This window comes from Stegodyphus dumicola, chromosome 2 (assembly GCF_044657685.1).
Source record: "Stegodyphus dumicola isolate Sdum_Otavi_A_Nest chromosome 2, ASM4465768v1".
In the NCBI taxonomy this organism is placed as follows: Eukaryota; Metazoa; Arthropoda; class Arachnida; order Araneae; family Eresidae; genus Stegodyphus; species Stegodyphus dumicola.
The window spans coordinates 180322858-180344723 of record NC_140769.1 but is presented as its reverse complement, the minus strand read 5'-3'; the positions used below and the strand labels follow the sequence as shown (position 1 = coordinate 180344723).

General features: G+C 31.9%; 1 protein-coding gene across 2 annotated transcripts in view; it reads left to right on the top strand.

Annotated features, from left to right (window-relative positions):
• Positions 1 to 21866, top strand: part of Rpn3 (regulatory particle non-ATPase 3) — a 67981-nt gene that overhangs the window by 16335 nt on the left and 29780 nt on the right. For both annotated transcript variants that reach the window (XM_035353330.2, XM_035353329.2), the window contains 5 exons: positions 1971 to 2161; positions 6401 to 6547; positions 12929 to 13065; positions 18437 to 18627; positions 21266 to 21369. In XM_035353330.2, coding sequence (XP_035209221.2) covers positions 1971 to 2161; positions 6401 to 6547; positions 12929 to 13065; positions 18437 to 18627; positions 21266 to 21369 — 770 coding nt within the window. The remainder of the gene's footprint in view (positions 1 to 1970; positions 2162 to 6400; positions 6548 to 12928; positions 13066 to 18436; positions 18628 to 21265; positions 21370 to 21866) is intronic.

Sequence of the window (21866 nt, the reverse complement as noted above, 5' to 3'; positions counted from 1 at the left end):
TTGCACCATAACACATTGTGGAGGAAAAAAGATTAAATGAAATTTTTAGAGTAATTTTTTTTTTAAATATTTTGGGAGAATTTTTGGAAATCGTTCATATTTTTAGACTTTTTGACGCCCATTAATTTTAAAATTTCATATCTAAAAATATATCGGTTACAAACTTCCGATATTTTCACAGCTTATAAAAGAAACTTTTCACATTTAAAAAAAAAATGATAAAGAAAATTTATTGGATGGTTTTTTTTTTTTTTTTTTTTTTTTTTACTTTTTTTAAAAGATATGCAATGAAGCAGAATGGGAAATATTGGTTCTTCTTGGGCATCAATTCGAAACATCGGTTTCAAAGTAATAATCTCATTATACCACACTATTTTTATGACATTATTTATACTATATAAGTTGTTATTGTTGCCAGTTGTTAGTTCAGCCTGAGATTGGAGGTATTTCTGAGTTGACTTTCCCTTAAGATGCGTTTTGCATTTTGTTGTGTTTAACATTCTTATTAGATTGAAGCATAACTACTGATTATACTTAGTGATATTCTAAACACTTGTACAAGTATTTCTGTGGAAAATTCCAGAACTTTGAAGTGTTTCTGTTGATAAAATAAATTTAATTAAGTTATCATTGGATTTGAGTGCAATGACAATCATTTACGAACAATCAATCTATTACGAGCAATATTATAATTAATTAATGTATTAAAATTGTTTTGAACGTGTTTTACAAAACAAAATTGGGTAAAGAAAAATTCTGCTTGCATTTTATGATTTTTTTTGCAATTTTTCTGGCCGGATAAGTTTTTAAAAAAAGGTTTTTAATTTATGTTTATATTTACCAACTAAATAAATAGCGCTAAATTTGGTGTGTATTGAAATTCAGTAATAAAATTTTAAAGAAATTTGAAATGATTTAATGCCTATTTAGACAGTTTGTATTCTTTAAACTGAAAATGCAAACTGAGAAACCTTTTGCATTTTTTTCAATAAATTCTGTTACTTAAAGTCCTAAAACATACAGGTATGGACTAAATTATTTATTATTTTAACTGCTTATTTAAATTTATATACTTTATAGAAACAAGGATGGGTTTTGCAAAATACTGAAAAGAAAAATTATTTGAAATGAAAATTGACTGATATCATATTTGTTTTAAAGATTTTAGATAAAAGTGTTTTTTTTTTTTTTCCTCAGAAACTGATTCATTAATTGCAAAATCATTCCTTGAAGTTATTAAGAATAATAAATAAAATAAAAAACTGGAAGGAGACATTGAATAGGAGAAGAAAGACATTTTAATTGTAAAATTTTTCTTCAAAAATTTAAATTTAAAAAAATTACTAGCAAAAACTTTTTTCAGCTTAAAATTATTTTGTTTCACAAAACCATTTAATAATATTCATAAAAAGTAGATGAAAATGTTTAATTTTTTTTTTTTTTAAATCATTCAAAAGGTACCGAGTTCCTTGTCACGTTGAAGTCGATATGCACTTGTATTAACTTTAGTTTTAATTTGAACGATATTCTTGGAATATCTAGCATCAGATAACCTTGTCTCTGTATTTGTCTATAATTTCCATATCGTGTACAGTTCTCCCCAGACATCTATTAGTGCGATTGTTTCGCTGACAGTCCAGCGAGCAGTAACTAAAATTAAGTGAACCACGCAATCACGCAGTATAGTACAGGAAATCCTCCCATTTGCCCTGCTCCCAAGAGGTAAGGAACATTCGACCAAGTTCTACCTCCAATTCGGCGAGGCAGTTAATGCTTGTTCCCAAGTGAATGGGACACGTTGGAAGAACCGGTTTTAGCTACCGGTCGAATCTGCTTTTGTGAACGGGGCTATAAAGAGTTGGATCTGCACAGTATATATTACATGATGTTTGGTCTGTGATGCAAAGTTTACTTTCTATTCTCAATTATGAACATAGTAAAGTATTTTATTTAATTTATATTTGTTTTAGATATCAAGGAGCATCTTCTGTTCATAGAAAAATCTGTGAGCTCAAAAGAACCAAGGTTTATTCTTCGTGTTGTCCGAGCTCTTGTATCTGTCAGAAAGCGTCTGAATGCAAAAATATTGAGGAAAATTGTGTCTCACTTTTATATTCATGCAACTGAACAACGAGATGTTTTGTTATCTTTTATTGATGAGGTAAAGTGATAAAATTTATAAGCTTGTTTTCCATATTCCAAACAAGAATGTTTTTGTATTTTGCTGACATGAAATATATACAGATTTACATAATCTGTAAAACTTTTATAATTTTTATAACCTTTATTTTTAAATGTCTGTTTAAAACTTTAAAATTTACTGTACTTTCTCATTATTCCCACCCTTACAAAAAGCCACGCACTCATTACCAACTTGTGATTTGGCAGGAAATGTTTTGCTCTCTTAATAGCTCATGGATACTCTTCTTTTAAAAAAATAATTAAAAAAAGAAACCTTTTGTAAGAAACAAAAAATATGAGGAAAAAAACAAAAAGTCTGTATGAGCAATATTTGTATTTTTACAGCTGGTAGGTATGTTTAGTGAAATAACCGATAAATATAAAATATTTAAATCCATATGCTACCAAACATGTAAGGCAAACACATGTGCTTTTTGGTTATTGTCTGTGTACAGGTAACCCTCCTAGAAAATGCTATGTTGTGTGAAACCGTGTTGTACGAGATCTAGAGCCAGTACAAAAAGGGGGTTACGTTCCGAAAACTAATTTAAACCAAGTAACTTTTTTATTTAATTTTTATTAAAAATATAAATGTATGTATAACAAAAAACAAAAAGTATTATTTTAATTTAATTAATTTCTTTATCATTGTTGCTCAGTATAATCAACCGAGAATGGTTTTTTTTTTTTTTTTTTTTTTTTTTTTTTTTTTTTTTTTGTGGAGTGAGATCGCTTTCATTTTCAGAATTTTTTTCTTCATTTAAAGTTCTGGCACCTTCTTCCCTCTTTAAAAAATCTGTGATTTTACTTTACTTACTAGTTCTTACCAGATCATTGTAAATTTCTCGACGTGGAGCTAGACAGCTTTGCAACTTCCTTTTGAATTTTCGGCTTCTTTCAGCGGAAGGGTCTGCATTCAAGAAAAATGACTCAAGATTTTCAGCTAAATTTAGGCTTTCTTTCAATTTTTTTAACTGTTAAATTATTAACTTCACAATCTTCATCAGTGAACTTTTTTAAAACCTATCTTTAGGGTGTCGCCTTTCCAGATAACAGGCTTGGGCAAAGGATGAGTGGCAGGGAAGATTGTCCGGACACCCTGAAGGTACCAATTTTTCTGACCGATATTTGGGTCAAAGCTTATTTTTTTAGACCCTGCAAATCTGGCCTATATTTCAACTGCCATCTTCAAAGTGCTTTGCTCAATATGGAGAAACTTCGTGTGGAATTTGTTAAATTTTTGGAGCAATTTTCGTATTGTGTTATAGCAAAACCATGTTATAGGATGCCGTTGCTGTAGAAGGGTTCTCGCAATATATGATTCATGTTATAGTGAAACCATGTTACAGGATGCCGTGTTGTAGGAGGGCTACTTGTATATTGAAAATTATACCGAGAACTGAGCAAGTCTGCTATGTTAAAAGAGGAATGTGGATAGTCAAAGTATTAAATTTGCTAACAAATTTTTCTATTGAAATATCAAAATTTTTGTGTCTCTTTTAGTTAGCTGACCAAAACAGCGCCAGTAACTTATCAGACTTGATGTGAGCATAAAAGTATCTCTTTTGTCCATAAACATAATTATTCTTATGAAAAGCTTTTTAGCTATAATCATAGCTTTTTTATGTAGATAAAGAATTTTTGGTATTTATGTATTATTACACTGGCCATGACATAGTCTTCAAGAAGGGTAGTTTAGTGTCAGTTATAGATAAGCATGCCATGGTAACATTCTCATAACATCTACACTTTTATTTGATGCAGTTCTGATTGATTCTTGTTAGGCTACATTGTATTTTTGAATTTCTTGTTGAGCTACATTGTTTTTGAACTAGGATATAAATTAACTGTGATTGCTAATTTTTTTTTTTTTTTTTATTTTATTTTGGAGGAAAAAAAAGAGGTTAAAATTTGGGGATTGCTTTTTAGAGAACAGCAAGCAATGGATGTGAAAAAAAAGTGTGTACAGTCAAAAGTCGTTAATCCGGACTCGTCCGGACTTCGGCGATTCCGGATTATAGATCATCAGTTTAAATCTGGTAAGATGGCATGCAGAAATTATAAAATTAAAAATATGAAACCGTAATTTATGAAATAAAGAACAATTATGATCTAAAGGGTATCAAAATTTACAAAAAAGAAAAAGCTTAATATTTATTTGTTTACTTTATTAAACATTTCTTTCAATGTAAGTTGTTTAAGTTGCTACATTTTATGTGATATTACTTTCTCTTTAATTCTATTAAACAGACATAATTTCTTGTTTAGTTACAAAGTTCTGCTGTTCAAGTCCTATAATTGCTGTGTCAAGAATACCAACTAATTTGTCAATCGAAATTTTTTCGTTTTCAATAACCTCTGTGTCACTTTCTTCGCTATCAGAAGCGAATTATAATGACGAGGAACTTGGATAAGTGCTGACAGATCAACTTCCAATTCATTGCGTGCCACGTCGTTCTCTCCCCCCCCCCCCTCCAGCGTGAAATTGATAAACAGGTTTCGGAATGGTTAAAGAAAAAAGATATGCCTTTATCCATTTTTTGCAGCAATTCCACTTTTTGTTTAATGGACTTCGAAACATAATTCCGCTTTGTAGATCCTTTACATATTAGTAAATATATATCGGAAATTCTATTTGATATAATCGAAAGTTCAAGCTTACTTTTATAAAATTGCTCTAACAGTCTGCAAAAAATAATAAGCTGGATCCAATTCGAAGATTAAGGAACAACGCAATCTGCAACATTAACTGAATTAGATAATAAAATTATCTTAGCTTATACCGTCTGTTATACATTAAACGCGCAAGCGTAAACGTATTATGCGCATGCGCACACGCATATTTGCAGCCGTAAAGGTCTTGCACGCACGCATAAACTCCTATGCGCATGCTTCAACGCGGCGCATGCGCAGAAAGTTTGTAGCTTTGAGGTCCGAATTAACGACTTTTGACTGTATTAATGAACATGTCATGGTCAGCTGAGTATGGCCAGCAATACAGTAATAGATTGGAGGAATTGCCTGAGAGAAGTTTGTGCTTGTAGCATTCTAAATAGAATATCTGGTAAAATGGGGAAGCCTAAAAAAATAATTGAAATTGTTGAAGCCTTTTTTATAAACAAACTTTTTAAAATGAAATGGTTCAAATACTAATTGTTTATTACATAAAGAAGTATCAGTTCCTTCAGAATTTGGCACAGCTTTGGCGAGATTTCTGCCAACTTTCATTGTCAATAGGATATAATGCAAGTGAAACTAAACTCAGTGGTGTAACAGCCCTACTGGGCCAAGGCCTGCAGTGCCCATAATCTGCTTTCTTGACCGTGGGCCTTGGGGCATATGCCCTGAACAAGTGGTCAGCTTGTCGCAGGACCCCCTGTGTTTAGTCCACAAGCGAACTTGGTACTCATTTTAATGACCCAAGTGATGGAAATCAATGAATGAAAGGCTTAGTCGACCTTGCCCAGAGCGGGAATCAAACCCGGACCTGTGGTGCTGCTGCACGATGCGCTAGACACTGCGCCACCTGGCCTTAATATGCAAGTACCGAACCTTTATTTACCCAGCCTGTATTCACAAATGCAATATTGCAGATTGGAGTGGGTGGGTTTTTTTTTTTTTTTTTTTTTTTTTAAATCATATCCAATCCAAATTAAAATACTCTTGCAATTGATCTTGAGAAAGCATATAATATTTAAGAATATTCCTCTTTTTTAAGGCTAAATAAGTCCTACTAAATTTTATTTTGAGGAAGGGTATATAACTATTTTGCATTTCTCAAAATTAATCTCTTTACTTCTAGACATCTTTCCTACATTGTAGTAATAGAAAACTCAAAAATGTCTCATGCTCCTACTTTTATGATCTGTTGTCTTCATTAATTAAGTGAGCACTTATCCTGAAAAATTAAACAATCAGGAAATTAACTGGAATGTTAAATCATTTAATATGCAGTTTCCTTCTTATATTAGAATATTTTAGGTGTAATTTCTGTAGATATTAAAATGACACATTTTAGGTAAGCACTTTAAAAGTTAGCTGAGAATGTATATAATTTGCAAGAAATACTTCTTGCCTATATAAATTCTGTCTGTCAAAAACAATGATACTAATTTTTAATTTATAAATACTTTTAATACTGAATTTATTTGTAGTTAAGTGAAAATGAGCTCTCAACTATGAATATGCACAAATTAATTTTAAATTTGGTTACTTTTAGCCTATGGATATGGATACAAATGGAAATAAAGCCCCTGTTAGAGTGAAGAATGCTAAATCTAGTCAGCTGCCTTTATTACCAGAACAAGATATTTATATTCACCTTCTTGTATTGTTATACCTCATTGATTGTGGTCAACATAAAATGGTAAGATGAGATAAGGTATATTTATTTATTAACTTTTTACAATATTTCAAAATTTTATAAATGTTTTATTTTCAAAGCCATGATGAAAAGTTTGTTTGATGGCTGTATGACCTGATAGTAACCCAATGTTCTGAAGAAATGCAGCTGATAAAAATGAAGTCATGCCTTTGGAAAATTGATAAAAAGACCCTTTTGTAGAAGTTTGTTGTTATTACATAAGTAACTAATGTAATAACTAAATATAATCCCCATGATTTAGTTAAGCTGGAACATTGGGGAAGCAGATGTAAAATTGCACGGTGGGAGATGTAGACTTCAAAGAGGAATAACTAAATTTTGCATTTAAGGCTCCTAACCTGTGCTTCAGAGCCTTAAGAGCACAAGAAAGCATATTTTCCTGCAGTAAGATCTTGTAAGGAGGCTACCAAGATACTCTATCTTAATTGCACATCCCAGCTTCTGAGTTACTGTGTGACAGTTCTGAGATTAATATGTTGCAATACACTTTGAGGAGAGGATAACTACAAGATAGTCATCATTAAATATGTTGGGCAGTAACAGTCTCATCAACATATGCACCATACATCTGCATGCTAGTGAGTATAAGGAATAGCTCATTAATTTATCAACTCTGATACTACACACTTGATCTTAGCCACAAAGGCATTGGTTCAATCAGAATATTATATCTGTAATGATCATAGTATTATTCAACTGTAATTTTTCTATTCATCTTATTACCAGGGGTAGCTATGGCCTAGCTCACAAGGTATGTGCGGCTCTGACAAGCACAGAAAGGTTCATAGGCCATAATATTACAACTTTAGTAAAACTCGTGTATTTGTAGTTTCATTGCAAATCTGTATATGCATTTTAGTGAAAACAGGCACTTCATTGAAAATCTGTATATGCATTTTAGTGAAAACGGGCACAGGGCTTCTTATCTTCGAGAAGCAAAAGTATTATACATAATGATTTTGCTTTATGAAATTATTCTATGAAGCTACAGTCATACTAAGGTTAAATTTTGCGTGGCATACTCGTTTTACCTAAGTCCTATCCTTTAGATTTTAATATCTTAGATATTTAAGTAACTTAAAAGTATATTAAAAAACATGTCATATGTTAGCATTAGGAACTAGTATTACATTTTTGTATAGTTAGGTGCTTGTATAGGTTTTTCCCCCTCAGTTTGTGTATAGTTAAATCATTCATTAGAAATATTTTAAATTATTAAAAAATTTTTTTGGCATACGTAAAGTATGGTGCAATTCCGCCAGAGTGGTGCCAGTTGCCTGTTGGCATGTGTAAAATTATAAAATAATAATAGGCTTCAAAAGGCGAAAAAAAATAGTTTAGTAATTTAAAATACAAATTCAAACTATTAAATGAGGATTGTGTCATACATTAAAAAAATAAACACTTTCTTCTTCGAGTCTTTCTTTTCTTTTTCGTTATTCTTCTGAAATAAGCAGTGATCTGTTTCCACTTAAAAGAACATCAGAAAATTGCGGAGATTCAGCTTCATGTAATCTTCAGCAGCAGTGGCTGTCTAGAAAATGCATTTCCTCATTGTCCCTTTAGAAAATTTTCTGCAAAATTCTGTATTTTGCCAACATTTCACTGTTGAGAAAAATTGACCATTATATCTTTTAGAACGCCACAAAAGGGAGACTTAAGAATTTTCTAATAAACTATTTTTGGTGATTTTTAATCTCACCTAGTAATACTAGTGAAAAAAATCATTCAAAGATAAAAGAATTAGCCAAACTCTGGCAACCATGCTCATATAACAATCGTTTCAGTCAAGCAATGCCACCATTTCCATATATCTTCTACTTTATTGTATTCCAAGTTCCAATGGTTTTTATACACAAATCGTGATTTTTTTTTTTTTTTTTCCTTTATACCTACCTAGTTTTAAAATAAAATCTTGTGGAATTTGTCAGCAGTGGAAAGAACTACGAGTTGTAGTTTGGCTAATCTTTGAATGATTTTTTTTCACTAGTATTAGTAGGTGAGATTAAAAATCACCAAAGATAGTTTATTAGAAAATTCTCCCTTTTGTGGCATTCTAACAGATATAATGGTCAATTTTTCTCAACAATATGTAAATGCAATTACATTGGGCTGATTTAATTTATTCCTTTTGTATTTAGACACAAATTTTTTTTAATTAAATATACACTGGTCATCAAAATTAAAGGATAATGACAGAAATACAATGTAACTCATACTTAGTGAAAAATTTTTTTAATAGAAATTTGAACAAAAGCATTAGTTAAGATAAATTATAATGTTTTGCAAAATATTGAAATTATTACGAAATTTCTGAAAATTGAAAGGTAATGGAAAAATTAAGCCACCTCTTGTGGAAAAATTTGTTCTTTAATAGGATGTATGGTCACCTTAGACACAGATGCATACCTCACATCTTGATTTCATAGACTTTACCAAAACGTTGATCAGGTATTGTGGAGTTAATGCCACTCTTCTAAAAGTGCACTTTTCAGCTCCTGAAGGGTTCGGGGAACAATTTTGCATGCTGAAATCCGCTGCCGCAAGGCATCCCATATAGCCTGAATCAGGTTCAAGCTGGGTGAGTAAAGTGGTGAATCATTTCAAGTGGTCTCTTCTGCTTACAAGTATTTTGACACCACATGTGCTCTATGAGGCTGTGCATTGTCATCCATTAGCAAAAACTGTTGGCCAACAGCACCCTTAAACAGTTGAACATGGGGTCCCAATACCTTTTCCACATATCTCTCAGTGGCTACAGAGCCTCCTTGAAAGATATGCAGCTCGGTTCAGTCATTTGTCATGATTCCTTCCCAAACCATTAAACTGCAGTCATGGAAATGGGATATTTCATGGATAAGGGAAGGCAAGTTACATGTTCCTTCCTCTCTCCATATCAAAACGTATCTAGAATCATTGTTTAAATTAGACTATATCTAGACTCATCAGTAAACAATACTAGGGCCCCGTAATTTTGGCTCCATTGAAAATGATGACCGCACTGCTTTAAGCTTTAAATGGCCTCCTCTGAAGGCTGAAGTAAGTAGGACACAAACCATTGGTTTTTCTCACATACAGTCCTACCTCGTTAACCCTTCATGCATCAGTAGAATGGCTAATTTGAGTTCCTGTGACAACCTCGAAGTCTAAAACCAAATCTTGTGTATTGTTTTTGGGCTGACAATGGTCTTCTGATGCAGTTGTTGCTCTTGGTCACCCTTCATCAGGCTGTCTATCAACTGATCCAGTACTTAAAAAGTGACTGCAAACTCTTGATATAACACTTTGAAGGATATTGATATTTTGGGGACCTCTATTTGTATTTGACTTTGATTCTGTCAATTATTCGGCTCTTGACCTTTACTTAAGTCAGGGTTTCTTAAACTTTTCTCAGTCGCGACTCCTTTTTATCACTGAGAATTTTTCGCGACCCCCAGGGCCCCAAAATATTTACAAACATTTTGTGGGACCCCATTAGCATTGCGCAAATCCGACACACATGAGTGAAACTGTCAATTTTTTCACTTGTATTGTAATATACTATTGCAGTTTTAAGTCATTAACATTATTTCTATTTTTAAGACATAGAACTATGTGAAAATTTTAAATAAGTAAGACAAAATGACATCATCACGTGCAAAGCAAGGTAAATGAACGTTTATATTATAAAAAGAATGTGTTGAAACATTTTCGTTTTTTTCTTTGTCTATATTGTCTTATCTTTATCTATTTTCAGATACATTTTTAAAAAATATTTGATAATTGTAAAATTACTAGAATAAGTTAAAAAAATATCAAAACTGCTAAAATTTTTGGTGACCCCCTGCTGCAGGTCCCGCGACCCACAGTTTAAGAAACTCTGACTTAAGTGGTGCCTTTAAGCCATAACTACTGAATACTGATAAATGATGCCTTTCAGCCATAATTATTGAATACTGATCACTCTCAGAAACTACATTCACTTTAGACAAGACTACAGACAGAATTCCAACATGTGTCTATTGTGCACCACATAGTCAACCACCGAATTCGCATATTTCCAGCTCTAATTTATTGGCAGAAGTGCAGTTTTGTTTTCAGTAGTATTTAATTAGCATAAATAATTACAGCATTGGCCATTGGTTGCAACATTGACTTAATGAGCAAAATTTTTCTCGTTATCCTTTAATTTTGATGACCAGCATAAGTTTAATAGAACAAAATCCAAAATATATTGTATCATTACACTTCTTGTAGTTGTTTATTAATTTGATGTATAATATTTCTGTAGGCAGTTTAGCCATTTTTTGAATTTTTGTACATAATATACAAATTTGTAAATATTCTTTGCGAGTAGTTAGAATTGTTTTACTTTTCTTTTTGGAGAATTGTTTTGTAGGGGATGTGTTTCTAATTTTCAGAGGTACAAATAGTTTTAAATAATTTCAGTGCCTCAGCTAATTTGAAATGGACAGAAACGTATCTAATTTTGCTAGAAAAATAATCTGTTGTTGATGGAATCTTTCTCTTTTCTTGAAAAAATTTTGAGTCTGACAAAAATTCAACTTTCTATCATACTTTGCCTGTTTTAATTTAAAATAGTAAATAATTATGCTATGTAATTTTAGCAGTGATTGTGCAGGATATTGTTTTGTAAGTCTTGTTTACATGATTTTTTTTTAATTTTCATTAAATATATGTATAGCAAAAGTGATGATTATAACTAAACAGGCAAAAGAAAATAAGCAGAAGAATATAAAAAAAATTATATAGAAATTCTAACACTTAAAATGAGGATTGTTAGTGGAAGGAGGGATGGCAAAATAAGTTTTCAATATTTATTAATCAAATTTTTTCAGCATTTTGCACAGGAAGAGTATTTAAGTTCTTTTTACATATTTTTTACAATTTAACTGTATATGTGTAATATTACCAACCATACAGATATGAAATGAGAAGTCAATAAGAATAGTTTAGGTCAAAATAACACGCCGAACAACGAATAATTTAGAAGTCAAACAACAAAAATTGGCATTATTTTTGCAAATTTTCCAGCAGATTTTTGTTGTTTGGCTTCTAAATTAATCAATAAACATAGTTTAGGAATTTGATTGATTAATCATTTAGAGTGTGGTGCCGTATTATAACCTTTGTATGAAGCTGACATGATAAATTACACCATGCTGAGAAAATGTAAAACTGATGATTCTGAAATAGTTATCTGTTGTTTTGTATGAAAATAGTTTTGCTGATAAACTGACTTAAAAAAGTAACTCATTCATTTGCTTAATACATAGCATATTTTAATTTGATAATGAACTAGGTATTTGCTAGTTAAAGTTGTATAGGAAGTGATTTCTTAGAGAATAATATTATGAGTACCATTATGAGTTTATTTTCTCAGAAATATTGGTCATTTTGAGAAGTAGTTGTTTAAGGAGGTTTCATTTTATTTGGAGGGAGGAATAAAGCTGAAGAATTTGCTAATTTAACTGTACTATAATGTGCTTTTGAAGGGTTTTACAGCAAAGTTATCAAGCCTGGTGAACAGAAAAATTTTAAACTTTATTTCCACTTGAGATTAATAGCAGTTCTTGCAGATACATAAATTGCTAAATATAACTAAAAAAGAGCTGAAATTCTCTTTAATGTGAAGGAATGTCGCAGATCACAATATCAATTCCTGGAGTTACTAATCCTCAAGCATTGTAGCTACAATAATTCTTAACTGACTTCATTGCATTCACATTTATGCCAATGAGTAGGAGTAATAAACAAGCCTTACAATAAAAAAAGTTTCTAGAACTTAAAAAAAAAAAGTGTGTTACTTGAAATTTTTCAGAATGTTGTGCAAAAAAAGAATTGTCACTAAAACCTATGAAGCAGTTTTTGGTAGTGTCACCAATTATACTTTAATTATCCTTGTAATTTCAATATCATTCAGCTCTGAATTAAGAGCATTATAAAATGTGTGAATTAACGAAAAGCATAATAAATGGCCAGAGACTCAAAGATTAAACAAAATATACAATACTACAAAAAGAGAACATAAATACTTATAAAAATTTAGAACTCTGTATTCTCATTTAGCTGTTAACAAGGAAATCAGCCAGATAAATAAACTGAGGAAAATTTCCTTATATCCACCCCACCAAAAAAAAAAAAAAAAAAAAGTGTTTAATTGAAATACCAACATGAATGTGGGAAACAGTAGTTAAAAATGAGGTTTATACTCTGGTAATAAATTGTATGCCTTTCTATATTTATTAAAGAATAATTTTTATTGAAAATAATTTTCTTGGGTGATATTTTTCCCTTCTAATGATTTCTGTTGAGTTTTTTGTTTACGTGGTTTTTATTTGAATTGTGAATTTATTTTTCTAGGCAGTTGACTGTGCTGACCTTTTAATGAAAAAAGTAGTGGCTCAGCCACAACGAACTGTAGATCTAATAGCTGCTAAATGCTATTTTTACCTCTCAAGGGGTTATGAATTACTTGGAAATTTGGCCAATATCCGCAGGTAACTAACTGTATATTTCTTTCTTGTTTCTAAAACAGTAATTTTGAATTTCCATGTGGATCCATATAATTTGCTCATTAGTCAATAATAAAATTTAATGTAAAACATAGTTCATAGTGTTTTTTCACTGAGCATTTCTACTTATTTTTCTGCTTAAGACATTTTTACAGCTAAGCAAATTCAAAATTTTTATACATTAGTTAAGAAATTTCATAAAATTTATTCTAACAATGTCATCTCAGCTCAGGTGTACTGGAGAAGTTAAAAAAATTTAAACGGATACAATAGAATTGTATAAATCATAGACATATTTGAACATTCCACAGGAAAACTTGCATCTGCACTGCAGTAATGATTAATTGATGAGAGTTGAATTTAAAAACCCTTCCCATAAATGAGAATTTCATATTGCACATTTATGTATTCACTGCAGCATTTTATAGTAATTAGTGTCTGTTTGCTTTTATATAAATTTCTAAATTAAGATTGTAATTTTCTTTTTCTTATGTGTTGTCACGTAGTTTTAGTGAACACTATATATGTGCAAGGTAAAAGTATGTAAATATAAATTATAATTTAAACTATCAAGAGCCCCTTAATTCATCTTTTTAATTTCGATACCTCCCCTCTTTATTCTGAAAATAGTAACTTTTTCTAAACTGTGGCAATATCAACTGCATTGTGTGGAGTTCTTAGCCAATCACTGTTCAATATTCTAACAAATCATTCCAGATCTTTTTATATGAGTCTTGCTGAAATGTATGTTCACTTTTTTATTATTGCTTGCCTTTCTAGTACATGTCACACTGCTGCATTGTATGGTCTATTGTTTCACCATGTAATAAGTGCATATAAATTTGTGCAGTGTGTGTCATGTCCACGGTGATATGAAAAGGAGATTATGTGTCAGTAAAAATTATTAAAGAATAAAATTATGTGTCTTGTTATCTATAAAGTATTCAACATCTGTAAGTTTCTTCTTCTATTATGTATCCTAGTTCTGTTTGAGTTACATCTTGGCCATGGCTTTTAAGTATTTGGTTTCATCATCTGCTAAATTATTACATATATAGAGAGATAATAATTAAATCAAAAGGTAGTGGCTAACTACCCAACAGAAAAAACGCAAATCAAAAAAGAAACAAAAATGAAACTCACTAAAATAATATGACGTAACGAATCCTTTAAATTTTTTGGTCTGTTGCAAGGAGCAGCCAAAAAAATTTCAACGCAACTACATTTCTGAATTATATTTGGATGAATGTAAATCAAGTTCATGAAATAATTCAAAAGTAAATATAAACAGAAAAGTAAAATCATTAAAAATGTTTTTAAAACCATATTAATAAAGAATATAATAAAACAAAGTTACAATTTTTTTCATTGATTAAGATATAATCTGCTCCAAGATGACCCTAAACAAATAATTCTGTATAAAAATTAAACAGAATGAAATTAGAACATTCCATGTTAGAAATCAGAGAAACAACTGGGCATATTTATAAATAAATAAATTCGTGAAATGATTCTTAATATTCAGTTAATAAAAGTTAAACCTAAAAAATGGCAAAATTTCTAAACTGTTGCAAAACGACAGTAATTAAGGTCAAGATTTAAGAAAATGAAATTAAGTTAACCAGAAAGAGGGAAAAAAAGTAAGAAAGAAACATTTAAGATAATTTTTGCATAAATAAAAAATTTCTAAATTGAATAGGTGAGTGTGAAGTACTTTTCCTGAAATCCTTGGGACAGTATTCATGAGGATGAAATTAGCCAAAAAGTTATGGTATGAAAAGACTTGAGGGTTATTGCATCTTGTTATTCAAAATTAAATTCACTTTACTCTTTTTGTTTGAACTTATTTTTTTTAATCATTTAGATATAATTCAGAAATATTGCTGTGTTGAAATTTGTTTGCTACTCCTTGAAAAAGACCCAAAGAATTTTTAGCTATTTGCTGTCATATTATTTTATTGTTTTAGTTTTGTTTCGATTTAGATTTGTGCTCTTCCTGTTAGCTAGTTAGCCACCACCTTTTGATTTAATTATTATTTTTTGATTATTTAATTTTGCAACATATTGCATGACTTTTATAATTAATAATCTTAATTTTGATAATTTCTAAACTTATGTATCTAATTGCATCCATTAGTCCTTGGAATGACACTTTGCTTTTTGTGATATCTCAAGTATTAATTTTTACAGACTAGCTTAAAAGTAATAGATATTGTTGCGTTTTTTTCTTCTGACACCAGTTGTTACATTATTTCCTTCCTTCACGTTCATACGGGGTTCATGTGGATTTGGAGTGAATAACGATGACAGCACTTGATGCAATATCAAAACAAACTTTATTTACCAATATTAATCAGGACAGCTCCAAAATCACTTTTAGAGTCGTCGAACTGTTATAAACACGCTAACACGTTCAGCAACACAGCCTTCACACTGTCAGGCAATAACGGTGGAGACAGCTTCACTGCAAAGCACCAGAGTACAGCTCCCGACTCTGCTCAGTCGTTCTTGGAACTCCACGTACTCTCGAGACTCCACGCTACAACTTGCAATGCACTTGATGACACACAGAGCACAGCTCCTGACTCTTCAGTTCAGTTGTTTCCGGAGCTTAACACACTCTCTCGACGATGCACTAACTGCGGTACACTAATAGACTCTTCGATGCACTCGCTGCCCGGCTGTCATCTCGATCGACTCCGCACGGACTGGCTAACTTGAGACTAACTATCTCGCACTCTCTAGACGAGACACACACACACTGACTGTGGACCAGCAGGGTTTATATAGCTTTTGGCTTGTGTTCAAGAACATTCTGTGCTAAACTGGTAAGAATTCGTTCCAGAAGGTTCTCCATCTGTCCATGGCATATCGCGAATTTTGCTGCGAAATGGGTGATTTCTCACCAAATGTGGCAACCCTAAACCTGCTTTGCGGGGAAGCTATCTTGCCGCACCTGTACATTTCGTAACAATATTTTCACCGTTTTACAGAAATGAGTTTCAGTAGCATATCTAAAATGCTTATGTGATTAGAAGAAATATGTCCAAGTTTACAAGTTAAATTGTCCAAGCTTAAGTTACAAATGTTTTATGTTATATTTTTTTTGTAACATAACATGGGTCAATACAATAGTCAAGTTTTTTCAAATTATATTTTCAGTATCTCAATGTCAGCAGTTGTTATAATGCATTTTTAAATAGTCTAGATTTATAAGAAGAGAAAGAAGAAAAACTTGATGCACCTTCCCAGGAAGTAATCACGCAGTGTTAAATCTTACCAGCATGCTAGAGCCATAGTCTAGTTTTTTAAATGGCCAATCCAACGTCGAGCCATATTTTCATGTGTGCCATGTTCTAAAACAATATTTTACAACTGTAGCAAAATTTATTTTTGCACATTCAACCACATAAAAGTATTTTTTAACTGATTAGTGACTATATTACTCAAGGAATGTTACGTGCTCAAATGATGATGACATGTCTTGAAAACAAACAAAAGTAGAATTTTAAAGTTGAAGTCTTTCTCTAGGAAGTGATACTAAATGCTTCCTGATTAAAAATGAATCCTTTTTGTTTTGTAAGCTTTTAATCTGATTTTGTGATGCTTCCTGATTAAAAATGAATCCTTTTTGTTTTGTAAGCTTTTAATCTGATTTTGTGAAGTTAACCCTATATAAATTTAAATTTTGATTATTATTAAATTATATTTACATACCCTTTAAGATAAATTTTCTATTGTTATTCAAAATAAATGTAATTAAAATGTTTGAACTACTCTTATATGCGCCCTCAGGTCACCAAATTTCTCGCCAAATATTTTTGGCAAGAAACTCCATGCCACCATATTACTACCTAAATTTTTTGGCTACCTTTCAAATTTTAAGCCTAAAATGTCTCCAAAAACGCAGTTTTCATACGTGCAAAAACCACGTTTGGAAGACACAATTTAAGCTAAAAATTCGAAACGAAAACGTAAAGTTTCTAACCAAAAATATTTGACAAAAATCACACAGCGATATGTCTTAACTTCAAGAAACGTCTATGAATTGCACATTCTAGGCTGTGAAGGAATGTACGAACTATGCACACCTCGCTCCAATAAATTAACATAACAACAATAAATTTTAAGAATACCATGTACACAGCATTCTTTAAAAAAACTTTAAAAAAATCTACAAATTACATTAAACTTTAAAAAAATCTACAAATTCCACAATCTAGGCATTGAGCACAAATAAACTAAATTACAAAGCAGTTCAAAAAACAACAACAACAACAGAAATTCATAGTAAAAAAAAAAAAAAAAAAATGAACATACCATTCTACAAAATAAAAAGAGTAAAATAAAATGCACTTACCATAATACATTCCTGAATAAAATTTTGCCAGTCACACAACGTCTCTGAACAAAAGTGCCACGATTTTGCTATATCACATGTCTTTCTGAGATTCAAAATTTCGAAAGTAACAATAAAAACTTCCTCCAAAGTTAAGTTACTATACCAAAACTACAATCCAAATCTTAAACTCCGTTGGCAGCCACGTACCTTACCAGCAACCATTTGACTGAAATTCTACTCAAAAACTATCAGAAACGCCCTTCTTCGTCCGAGTTGTCATAGCAGCTCCGCATTTCGCACTCCGTTTTAAAAGTCCCACAGAAATTCCAAAAACACACTTCAATCGTCATAAACACACCCATGAACAAAAGACTTGTTAACAACTCCAACATCATACCTTTTAATACTAAATTTATTTTCCACACAATCTGAAATACGTGACTGAAATCTTGCCACCACGCCTAGCATTGTAACATAGGCCATTTCAAAGCACGTACGACACCAACTAACGAGCAATTAAACCACTCCAGCTAAAGTTTTTTCAACGTCAACAGGGTTGCAACACACAATCACGGCAAAAAGCAGCGCAGAACACATATCGCGACACTTGGTGATATTAGGGCGCATATAAGAGTAAAGTCAAAATGTTTTCTGCAAAAGATTAAACTTTTGTTATTTTATATTCATTCATTAAGATGAAGCAGTTCTGTAAGGAAATTAGTTTGGCAGACTAAAAGGACTAGTAGACTGAAAGGATTTTAAAGAAATTAAGTACAATTTATTTTCTGTCATTTGTATGTACATAAAACATAGTTTATTATTGTTAATTATAACATCTGTAATTTGCATTGTGTTAGAAATTGAAACTTAAACTTATTTCACTTTTTTAACTTAACACTTTTATAACTTTATTTATACATTTTACCCCCCCCCCCGAAAAAAAAAGATTATTATTTTTCTTGACTTATTGAAGGAATGTAATTTTTATTTAACTGTTTGTCTCTTATCTTCCAGTTTTCTTCATACCCGCCTCCGAAGTGCAGTTCTACGAAATGATTATGAAGGCCAGGCTGTACTTCTCAATTGTCTTTTACGTAATTATCTTCATTACAGTTTGTATGAACAAGCTTCTAAATTAGCCTCTAAATCTGTGTTTCCTGAAATGGCATCAGATAATGAATGGGCCAGATTTTTATATTATTTAGGTAATTATTATGTTCTGAAATTTTTAACTGTTTTATTAAAACATTTTAAATTCGCTCTGTACATATTTATGTATAGTTTTGCTTCATAAAAATTAAATGTTAAGTGAAATAATATGTACTGGTTTTATTTAAAATTTATATTTTCTTTTTTAATTTATTGAATGAATAAGGAAGCAATTAGAAGTACAGAAGAGAGTATATCATATGAAATGTCTAAACGAGAATGTACATGTGCTTTTTCCCATTTAAAATCACCAAATCATTTATGAATACAAAAGTTTCCTTTTCACTGTGTGTAGGCAAAGTACACTGGTTATTATAAATTAAGGAAAAATCACAAACATAGCAGTAACTCCCTCACAAATAAGCCAAACCTGTAAAATTTGAATATGTTGCCAAGTAAGAGTAGCTGAGTAAAATTCCAATATGCAAATTAGTGGCGCTGCACTCTGAATACGTCATCTGCGAGGAGCATAAAAGTCTATGTTTGAGAGCAACCCCACATATTTCACTGTGATAGTGACATCAGAAATCTGAGATAGCCAATTCGTAACAGTGATCTCCAGGCATCATTTGCCTGCAGAGCTACGACAGACAGCCATTGGGAGACTAGAGGCAGGACAAAGTCAAACAGAAGTGGCCAGATGGCTAAATGTGAGTCCTTCTGTGGTTCATAGACTTTGGAGGCAATTTCAAATCCCAGATTTGGCACCTAGGAGGTTCAGCCAAGAATGGCCATCTGCTACCACGAGTGTCAATGACCAATATTTGACATTATGTGCACTCAGGAATAGAACTGCTACTCCTACTCTTCTTCTTCTTAGATTCTCCCTTGCTGCAGCTACCAGAAGGTTGGTGTCGACGTCAACTGTGCGTAGAAGACTTCTCGAAGGTGGTCTGTATGCGAGGCGAACAACCATTTGCGTGCTGCTCAAGTCCCGCCATAGGAGGGACCGTTTGCAGTGGGCACGGCAACATGTCCACTGGATGCCTGAGCAATGGAAGGCTATTCTCTTTACAGATGAGTCCAAGTTTAGTCTAGAATGCGATAGTAGGTATTATTTGATATGGAGAGAACCTGGAACCTGTTATCATCCATCAGACATCCGTGAAAGAGATGCATACAGAAGAGGCAGTGTCTGTGTTTGGGGTGGCATCTCTTTGGGTGGACGCACAGATCTACATGTTTTTCCAAGGGGAAACGTGAATGCTCATGTTTATACACATAAGCATCCTTGATGCTTATGTGCGCCCATATGCCGGGGCAATAGGTGATGCTTTCCTGTTACAGGACGACAATGCTAGACCACACAGGGCTTGCATCGTATATGATTATCTTCAACATGAAACAATTATGCGCATGGAGTGGCCAGCTCGATCCCCGAACTTGAATCCTATCGAGCACGTTTGGGATGCTTTAGGAAGACGTTTAGCTGCTCTCAATCCGCCCCCTTAGACCCTTGCTGCGCTTGCAACTGCTTTGCAAGAGCAATGGCTCTCGCTTCCTATGGAACTGATAGACCGCATAATTGAAAGTGTCACACATCGCTGAATGTGCTCTATTGCTTCTAGAGGCGATTATATTCTATATTGAAGGTACTTTTACTGTAGCAAACTGACATCTTCGATTTGTTCATTTTATACATGTGCTAATTTCTATACTACCATAATTGTCTGGTAATTTCTCTTTTGTGTTATTTGATACCTTACTATGTGTTGTATATCGTGGGTAAGTTTTATAAAATTCTATATGTAACTCTTTCAGTAATCGTGATTTTTGTGATTTTTCCTTAATTTATGATAACCAGCGTATTATAATTGTAATATTTCTGTAGACATTTTTCATAAATAAAATGATTTATCAAATTATTCAGGAACAGATAGCTGTTAATATTTTTGAGATTAGCACAGTTTTTTTTGGGGGGGGGGGTTCTGATAAATCCTTTTATTTGAATTGGGAGCAAAGGAATAAAAGAAACTGAGTACTTCAATCAAATTATGTTAGTTCATCCATTGTAATTAGCGTATTTTTGTCTTCCGTGCATTATTATCTTGTTTTCCTTTGTGTCTTTCTCATTTTTGGGTAAAGAGAAATGTCAAAGGAGGGTAATGGTGCCTTGCACCCACTAAAAAATGACAGAAAAGCCCATGAAAGCATTCATTGGTTTTCCACTTCAGGTGTACAGGCCTTCAAGAAAAATTCATTAATGGGTAGTGTCCATTAATGCAGGTTCAGGTGTATATTGAATTAAATATTAATTTGTAAGTTATAAAGCACCTATGGGCTGCAGTTTTGACATTTGCCTCAGGTTTTAAATCTATCTGCACATCATTGGTGGCAAATGAACTGAATATTCTCTTGTGTAAATTTATTTAATCCTCCTTTAAAATAAGGGACAATTTTTCTCCACAATTTTATGTATTTCCATTTATTTTCTTTAATTTTTAGTTTCATTTTCTGAAAAATATTGGAACAGTTTTTCATAATTTAATGTGCCATTCTTGTTCCTGTGCATGAATTTTTGAGACTTGTTGACTCAAAGTGATATTTTATTACTCGCTTGTAGGCAAATACTCAGTAATTGTTAAAGGGAAATGCTTTAATCTGAAATATAATTAGAATTTTTTCTCATTTCAGGACGTATCAAAGCTATTCAATTAGAATATTCTGAAGCCCACAAAAATTTATTGCAGGCAATAAGAAAAGCTCCCGAATTATCAGCCATTGGATTCAGGCAAACAGTAAATTGTTTTCCAAAATTTTATTCTGATAATTATATGGATCATTTAATTAGTGTTTAAATTGCTTAATTTTGTACGTGAATTTGATTTTTTTTTAAAGAACAAATTTAGTGTTTTTATAACAAAATCTTTTACCTCCTGCTAACTTATTATGGGATGGTTATAATTAAAGTTACCGTATATATACCTTACATAGAGCCTGTTCTGGTAGACCTATTTCATTGAAACTTGGTAGATGCATTATATGGAACATAAGTGAAAGAAAGCTGCAATAAAAAAAATATAGTTCAGATTTTGATCACCAGGTGAGGTGCATGAAGAATAAGAGCTTGAGTTAAAAATACTATATTTAATCCGTGCATTTGTTCAGTTTGCATTTCATTTATGTCATCTTGTATGAAGACAGTAATCTCTAAACAGTCTTGTTCTTGTAAGGCAGGAATGTCTTGCTGCTGAAGAAATTTGCAGTAATGATCTCTCATGATAGAATACTTTTG